Source organism: Macadamia integrifolia, unplaced genomic scaffold, assembly GCF_013358625.1.
Source record: "Macadamia integrifolia cultivar HAES 741 unplaced genomic scaffold, SCU_Mint_v3 scaffold_5A, whole genome shotgun sequence".
Taxonomy (NCBI): domain Eukaryota; kingdom Viridiplantae; phylum Streptophyta; class Magnoliopsida; order Proteales; family Proteaceae; genus Macadamia; species Macadamia integrifolia.
This window is the reverse complement of record NW_024870671.1, coordinates 140,119-149,499: the sequence shown is the minus strand read 5'-3', so window position 1 is coordinate 149,499 and position 9,381 is coordinate 140,119. Positions and strand designations below refer to the sequence as shown.

The following is a 9,381-nucleotide window of genomic DNA, read 5'->3' as shown; positions in this document are numbered from 1 at the left end:
AAAAAAAAAAAAAAAAAAAACCCTCAATATGATACTCCATGGAGTGACGTGAGAAGTTGTGAATTCTTCTGATTTTCCCTCGTTTTATTCCTACACGTTTTGATTATCTCGCATACTTTTTTTTCTACTGATATTGAAGTATAGAAGAAGTTAGTAAAACACTTGCACTTGGCTCGGTGTAATTACGATTGATTGATCACGCCAACTTTGATACCAAGATGGTTCTCGAAACCTCATACGATAAGGATATTTTGGATAATGATAAAATTATCATCATTGTTTTATCTTAATTTAAAGTGGGTTTTGTTTCTTTGGGTTATATGGAGATTTACTCAAAATGTAAGGTTACTTTCCTTTTGACAAAGTTTGGTTACAACAAGATTTCCCTACATCATAATGATTACTTCTAATACTATGACAGTAATCTCTGTTGGGTAAATCTGTATTATCAGAACTGTTTATAGTTTACAGTTTAAACCGACAATAAAAGGAAGGTGAGAACATTGATTTTAATGGCATAACTAAGCCATTGAAGCTGCAAATCTATAGATTTCTACTACTTCAAAGCCTCTGCAAGTAAAATTTTCGAGTCCGAAGATAGAGGATGAAAGCAAGAAGAGTTCCTAGAGAGCAAGTAGAACCCCATATGATAAATGTCTTTCTATAACATTCAACCCCCATGCATCTCCCATGTCCTTCAAATCCAGCTCTTTGATAAAGAATGGCTGCCATGTAACCAAATATTAATGAACCCAAAGGAATATTTGCAACGACGATGTTATGATTCACACTGAAATTCTTGGTACCAAATAACTCCGGTGTCAATGAGACTGAAACTGAAGAAATTGCACCGGTGCATACTCCGATAATCGCGGTACTGATGTATAGAGAGAGATTGGCAGGGTTGAGAAGTAAGAAAAATGCTCCTGCTATTGGGACCATCAGTGTTGCTATAAATGCTGTTCTTGATATCATGTACCTACTTCTGAAACCATTACAATCAAAAATTAATTCAAATGAACTACCTTCTCTTTATTAGACAAAAGACAAGTAATAATGGTATTAATGAAGGAAGGTGGTACATTTAGTACAAAGAAAGAAAGGCTTACTTTGAGAAAAAATGGTCTAGGAGAGAAGGAAGGAGACGCCCAAAGAAACCAAAGGAGGAAGACAATGAGACCAAAGAAGAAGTCTGACAGTATCCACGAGACTCAGCTACTTGGCCTAAGTTGTTCAAATATACCAACCCAAGTGTTGCACCAAACATATAAACAAAGAAATATAACCAGAAGTCCACCCTTTGAATCATTAACATCACTCCAATCTCTTCTTTAGCTCTAATGATCTCAACATCTTCTTCTTCAACTTCAAACTCTAATTGTGCTTCTTTGATCTCAATCTCTATTTCCTCACTAACACAAACCTGATCAGTCACTTGAAGATGATGAATTCTCTTCTCTCTCATGCTATTACTCCACCAAGATTTACTCTCCAAAATCACTCTAAACCAAGTGACCAAAGGGATCACTAGTGGAGCAGCTAGCAGAAACCCCATGCCAACCACAAGAATCCACGGCGAGATACCATTGGATATCGTTCTCATGCTTCCGATCACGGCGTAAATTCCGGTTACTATTGTTATAACAAACATAACAATGAAACCTCCTCCTATATGCTTCTCCTTCTCCTTATCCTTCTTCACCTCAACCTCTCTAAGAAGAGGTGCAGTGAGCATAGAGACTCCTATAGGCACAATTGAATTAAGAAGAAGATACCCTTCAGCCTTCTTCATGGGTGAAGAAGAGAAGACCCATTCGACTATATTAGTAAAAATCTTTGCAGTTAAACTGGCATAGCTCGTCGATATCCCCACTGCAACTTGTCGATTAGATGGGAAATTTCGAATGGCCGTAACATAACAAACTGTATTGATCCAACAAATGCTATTTCCAGCTAGAGAAGTGAGCAAGAAGTACTGCCAATATGAAAGTGAAGAGATTCCCTTGATAAGGAATAGGAATTGGAAACCATAACCAATCATCCCAAGGATGGAACCAATCAAGAGTACTAACCAAAGAGGAAGGTGAATTGCGGCAATGCCGGAAAACCAACCAAAGAGCTTCCCTGCATCTGAAGCAAATGCTAGATTGTTTAGTTGAATTTGGGAGATTGAAAGGAGTTGTTTGAGCTGGGATGAGTAAGCTGGGAAATCTGTGTTTGTTCCACTGATTGATTGGAGCCAAATGTTACCCACTAGGCTTAGCCATTGAATGGTAGTTGAAGTAGGCATAGCTCAGTTCTACTCTACTCGACAACTGATTTCTTCAAGCTTTGGGTAATCTTCAAGGTGTGGGTTTGTTAATATAGAAAACTAGAGAGAGAAAAAGATATATAGAGAGGAAGTAATGGCAATTCAGCTGTGAATTAATGAAGAGTAGGAAATTGTGGTTGTGAAGATACTAATGTGGTCTGCTTATGGCCACCACCAGCTCGAGCATTTAAAGTGTACGTTGTTGTCACCTATGAGACGTTACAACGCAAATTGAGATCTAAAGCTGTGTGTAAAGAGATTGGGATTGGATTAGAAAACTTTTTGCTGTTGCGGGGTTGTAGGAGCTTTCCTATTGTTTGGATTGACCGCCAAAGAAAAGGAATAATTCATTTCTCCTTTGTCTTTCTTCAATTTTTATATTTTTAAAATATTCTTTGAGATTCTATTTCTTTAACTACAAACCAAACCCGAATAAGAGCGCAATCAAGTTACGATGAAAACATTTGCTTTTGTCTAGAAAAATTACCTAAAATTGGTTTTAGCTTTACCGAATTATATACCCAATTTACCTTAATCAGAAACTCAAACCCAATTTTAAATAATCTCGTAATTTTCGCAAGAATCTTTCTATTTATATTCTGGGCCAGACAAGTAGGAAGGCGGCCGGAAGTGCTGACGTGATTGAGACGTAGAGTGATGTAATAGTGATGCCAACCCATCGCAGCGTGGCTTCAAATTCACACCCAATATTTCATTTTATCTATCACGTCATTCTGACTAGACAAATTCGAGTAATTTGTCAAAGTTGAAACGAGCCTGAGTCTCCATAGACAAGAACAACAACAGGTTAAGGAGAAAATGGGACATTTTCAAAAAGAAGATTTCCTGAAAGTAACTAGACTGAGCCATGGATATATGCTTAACTGCTTAGAACCAAGTTGCAGCTCCTTGTAGAATTCAATATAGAAATGTTAGGAATAAAGCATAAAAGAAATAGAGAATGGTTAGGCACTTATGCTAGTATAGTGAGCTACTTGATAATTGCAGAAAAAAGGCATATCAATTGTTGGGATCGAAGGGTTTGAGGGCTTGAGGATTACAGTAATTGATTCACCTTGCGTGTTATATTTGTTATTGAGGTCGATCTCAACAAATTGGGGGTCCATATAGGGGTTCAGTAACGTGTACTTGTATATGTCTCACTATAAATTTGTAGCGAGGGATTTCTTTTCTAATTTGAAAAGCATGACGACGAGTGGCTATAATATTATTTTCTGTTTTTTATTAAAATAATTCTTATCTCACCATGGACGTACGCAATCTTGTCAAACCATATAAATCCTTATATTGTGTGATTCTTTATTGGGTCCCTTATTTATTTGTAATTTTCATTCATTTTTACATATTTTTTAGGTTTTCATTTTTACTGTCCCACACCCCCCTTTTTTCAAAAATTGTTTTTCTTTCTTTATAGTAAATATTGATTGCATCAATCATAAGGCCAAAAATTCTCTCTCTCTCTCTCTCTCTCTCTCTCTCTCTCTCTCCACTTCCACTTTGATCCGATGTTAGAACTATTGAAACAGTGAGTTTCATCATCAACGCCCGTCCCCAATTAAATAAAATCCAAAAGACCTTTCATGGGTTCAATCAACGGGTAAAATCTCTTTAGTCTTTTCACTATTGGTGAAGAAAAACCCTATCCCAATAATAATGCCTAACGTTTCTAAATTGTATTTGAAGAGGAAAGTGAGAGTACATAATCTTCCCGAAGAATTCAATTTGACAATTATATTTCAATCCCTCTATCAAACCATGCCGGTGGGCTACTTCTTTTTGGGAACTCCTCTATCAAGGTTTCATTGGTTTGGCGGTCAGAATGGTGCTTAAATACCCTTCTATCCATGCCCTCTGCATCTTTGTTTCTCACTTTCATTTATATGAGTTCGAATCCTAATGCAATGGCACACTCTTGTCTAATTTATTCCATACCATTGATCTTCCATGGCTTCTTGCTGATGATTGGAATTCATTTATTTCTCCCAATGAGAAACGCGGAGGTCGATCCTTTCAATCATCTCAAGCTATACAGTTTCTGGATTTCACCAATCCCACTAGATTATTAGATTTACCTTATACGGGCTCACCGTTTACATGGTCGAATGATAGACTGGGATTTCAAAGAATCATTTCCCTTACTCAAAATGGTTTCATCAAAGGACGACACATCCAGGACAATGTCCTCACTGCCCACAAAATTATGCATCATATAGCAAAAAAAGGGAAAGGCAAATTTGGATTTATGTCAATCAAACTTGACTTCAGCAAAGCCTATGATCTACTCTTTTGAATTTTGGTTTCAATCCTCGTTGGGTTAATTTGATTATGTTTTTTGTTCAGTCCACTCAGTTGGCTATTTTGCTCAATGGTTCCCCTCTACCTTTATTTCCCCCCTACCCGTGGCCTTCGTCAGGGGGACCCTCTCTCCTCTTATCTTTTTATCCTCTGTGTAAAGGTCCTCTCGTCTCATCTTTCCACTGCCCTTCATAATCACTCTCTTCAGGGAATTAAACTATCTCAGCATGGTGAATCTCTTTCTCACCTTGCTTTTGCAGATGACCTTATTCTCTTTGGTCGAGCTACTCCACATGAATCTTCCCTCTTCACTTCTATCATTTCCAAATTTTACTCTTTCTCAGGACAACTTCTTAATATCAATAAATCTCGAGCACACTTCAGCCGAATGTTCCCTCAGCCACTAAGCGAACCCTGTTTAATAGATTCCACATTCTTCCTTCATCTGCTCAAGATTTCTATCTAGGAATCCCATTTCTACATGGTAGGTTATCCAATGCACATTGCTCGGATCTTCTTCATCGTGTTAATGGGAAACTCAAGGGTTGGAAAGCTAAGCTTCTTAGTTCAACCGGGAAGTTGGTTCTTATCCAATCTACCCTCTCTGCCTACCCCCAATATCTTATGTCCTGCTTCCTCCTTCCTTCATCTGTGCATCACCAACTCAATTCCTTCAGCCGCAATTTCTTCTAGTCCAGTGGTGAAAAATCTAGCATTCACACTGTCAATTGGGAATCCATCTGCAAATCTAAGAAATCTGGGGTTTAAAACCTTAAGCTTTCCCACAATATGGACATTGCCCTTCTCTCTAAGAAAGCTTGGGAGTTGTTGAATCCTTCTCAATCTCTTTGGGGTTCACTCATGAAATCCAAATATTTTCCTAATACGGATTTCCTTCATTCCTCCTGCTCTCCTTCTGCTTTTTGGGGCTGAAAATCCATTCACAGGGCTAAGACGCTTCTCCTCAAAGGTCTCTTTTTTCAAGTTGGAGATGGTAATAATATCAATCCTTGGCTAGACAACTGGATCCCTAGCTTCCAACCTTCTTCTGCTCCTTTTCCTCTTATTCCTGGAGCCCCTTCTTCTGTGGCTGAACTCATTAATCACTCATCTCGCATTTGGAATTCCAGCATCATTTTTCAGTGGTGACCGACTGATGAGCTCAATAATATGTGAAATCTTAGGGATATAAGTGTACATTTTGCCCCACTTTGGATAGTACTACTTTTATTTTTCTTCTTTTTTTTAGTTTCCAAGTCAACAAGAGAAAGTGCTTAAAGTGAATCAAGAACCAGTTCAAAGGTGGGACCCACTCATTGGTACCACATCCTCTCTCCTACAAAATCCTGAAGATTATTTTCTCTCCTTGCCACCTCACAAGATCTTGAAGATGCTATGTAGAGATTCCTTTCTGATTTAATCAAGATTGCAAGATATTGGTGAATATTGTAAGGAAATAATAGAATTCGTTAATTTTGGAAACAGATTCTCTCTTTCCTCACACAATATCTCAGATAATAAGGATTTTTACCCAGATTTAATTTTATTTTATTTTCTTTATTTTCTTAAAGAAGACTTGTAGAAGGAAGGAGGTAAGAAAAAAAACCCTATAAAAGCCCCTTCCTTCCCCTCCTGTTTTATTATTCCCCTTAGTTTATTTTCTAGTTTATGCTTAGTTTTCTTCTCTCTCTCCCTCTCTCTCTTTAGTTTTAGTTCTTCTCTATTTTTGCTTTAATCACTTTTGTAATAGTTTTTTATGTCAATTAATGCAAGCACTCTTTTATTCTTATTCAGCTTTTTATGTTTATGATTTATGCAATTGAGTTGTAATTTTTAAAGTTATAGTTCTAGGCTTAGATCTAGGTGACAAGATCACAAGCCGTGGAGCATCTTTTTTTTTTTCAAATTCAATTTTTTTTGTTTCAAGATTTGTTTTCTCTAGTACTAAAAATTTCAAATTTGGTTTATTCCAGATCTAGTTTTTAGTACTGGTAGTATCTCAAATCACCCAAGCTTTCAAGTTCAAGCATTGATTCAAGTAAATAGGCACCTTTAGTAGTCTTCTCTCCCCCCTCTCATCCCTCTTCTACTACCTTTCTTTCTTAATTTAGGATTTTAATTTCAGTCGTTACATTATTGCTATCCCTTTCCCCCAAGGTTCCTGGGTGTGTATGTGTTGGTTTTTGGCCCCTCCTAGCCATAGAACCATCAATTTATTGTTTTTATTTAATTGTCTCCCTTTCCCTAAAGCCAAGTAGAGTAACCCTTGTAAGAGTGACTCTCTGGTCAAGTAGGGAAGCTCATATTATGATGCATCCCTCGGGCTAAGTAGAGAAACCTACTTGTGAGTCTCTCTCTAGCTTTCTCCCCTTTCTTTTGCTTTATTTTTATTTCAGCATTTTTTTTCCTTTATTGTTTTTTTTTAAATTGCGTGGGTTGGTTATTTTGATCCCGATTAACACTGAGAGGGGGGCGAATCAGTGTGCCAAATATTTTTTCACTTTTCAACTGTACCCCTGATGTGACAATCATTATTTGCACTTCAATAGCACAGTCTATTGATGCTGCCCAGAGTTGCTATGTATACTACTAACCATTCTTACTGTTGCATAAAACTCACTCACATAACCTGTATTGCTGTCCAGAGTTGTCTTATAAACCTCACACGGTAATCATTGTCATATATATACACAGTCGTATGCACATCCACACTGCACCACCAAGTGGTCAGGTCTACCAGATGTACACACCTATTCTGCAGCCAAGCACTCCAATCCACAATACAAATACGAGCATATGCATCCACAACACAAGAAATACGTGCTTCGGGCAGTTGCCTACATGCACGGAGTAATGCCCACTGTCGGGCTCAGCATTTACTCAATACTAATTATGACTGCACCCACAGCCAAGGGAACACATTCCCAGTTTCCACCAATGACATACAATGGCTAAGTCTTCACCCTAGTTTTCTCAGAATGATCTGAGAGGCCGCACCCACCGCAAATAGGTTTAGGTAGTTGTACCTACCAAGGAACACATAGCCCCTGTGTCCAACACCCATTGAACACCAATAAAATAAAGTTGGGCTTATAACAATTCCCTATAGTGAAGCACTCATACATGCAAATTTCTCCCAAATAGACTACAACAATCACCTAGGCATTTTATCAAACATCTTGCCTACAATGATTTATAATAATGAAAATTTGACAAAAGTGAGGTTACCTTGGCAAGGAGTAACCGTCGGAGATGCAATAATGTCGATCTCCACTTGATGCGGACCACAACCACGTTGTCTCGGTGCCACCAATGCTTCAACCCCGGTTGGCACTTGGGTTTTTTGAAGCAACTCACAAGAATCAAATTCTAGGTTCTTCTTCTTTCTTTTCTCCTTGTCTTTACTTTTATGGAGCAACAATGGCATTCACATTCACATTCACACACACACTAAGAGAGGAAAAAACTTCTTCTCTATTTCCCTCTTCTTCTCTTCTCTTCTATTTTCTTTTTTTTTCTCTTGGCAACAACCAATTGAGCTTGCTACCTTGGTTTCCAGCAGCTTCTTAAGCCTCTAATGGGGGCTATGGATGAAGTGTAAGAGGATGGAAGTCTTTCATTCAAACCCTTAACCTTCCACGAGCTTCAACTCATTTTTTCGACCATCTCAGCAATCCCTTTGCCTGATTTCTTCCCTCTGGTGTGTAAAGCTCAGAGAGATGAAGAATCTCCAACTTGAATCACCCAAATCAAAGTTAAAATGAGGGAGATATGACCATTTGAAGTTGGAGCAATAAGATAGCCAGAAATAGAATCTTCGTAGGGGTGGCGTAGGCTACACCGGCTGTCACACCCCGTTCACTGAACCGGGCCAGTGACCGGGTTAATACCAGTTAACCCAAACCTACCAGGATCATCTGATACTGTATTCCACCACAGCATACACACCACTAATAAAAGCTTATCAGATCAGCGGAAGACTAGGTTTACCTGTGAATATTCCCATAATACTTGATACTCGAATTGTGATACAATAGTTATATACATGTGGGCCCGAAGGCATGATATTTACACAATAAAAATACAATTCACATATCAAGTACATAAAGGAAACCATCAAAATAATCAGAGTACACAGCTCGGCTCGGTATCAAGGCTAGAGCTCAGCTCGGCATCAAGGTTTGAGCCCAGCTCGGCATCACGTGTTAGAGCTCAGCTCGGCCTCAAAAGTGGAGCTCAGCTCAGCATCAGAACTGCGGTCTCACAGCACAACTCTCGCACGGGCAATCAGTGTCATGCTCTAACTCCTCAGGGGCCCACCAGTCCTCTTCGGGGAACTTAACTGTGGGACCCACCCCATGCTCTTCAGATGTATGACCTGCAAAATCATCTAAAAATGAGTGCACACGTGGGATGAGCTCACTAGCTCAGTAAGTGGAAAGATGGACCACACAGCAGTCCACACAACGAAACACAATCATATGCACTACATGCTATGCATTACATTTTAAATCACATCCACCTAAGCAACATTACTAAGTCTTCGGTTTAGTGCTACTACAGCTATAGTGCGCGTATACTCCGGGTACGAGCCGCGAACTCCATCCCGCGATACGCCTATAGGGCTGTCGGAGAAGGCCCACCGTGAGTACTCGGAAAAGTAAAAATAATGCCGACCACCGGCTCTCAACAGAAAAGTAAATGACTGAAATTAAAGGTGTTGACTCCAGCAATTTAAAAGCATTACGATTGGC

At 38.9% G+C, this 9,381-nt stretch overlaps 1 protein-coding gene across 1 annotated transcript; it reads right to left on the bottom strand.

The window, feature by feature from the left end:
- Positions 1-327: 327 nt before the first annotated feature.
- On the bottom strand, positions 328-2,439 carry LOC122071708 (protein NUCLEAR FUSION DEFECTIVE 4). Its single transcript, XM_042636093.1, has 2 exons — positions 1,110-2,439; positions 328-985 (listed from the first exon to the last, which is right to left on the bottom strand). Exons 1-2 carry the CDS (start codon positions 2,288-2,290, stop codon positions 562-564), a joined length of 1,605 nt encoding a protein of 534 aa, XP_042492027.1. The 5' UTR covers positions 2,291-2,439; the 3' UTR covers positions 328-561.
- Positions 2,440-9,381: the final 6,942 nt, after the last annotated feature.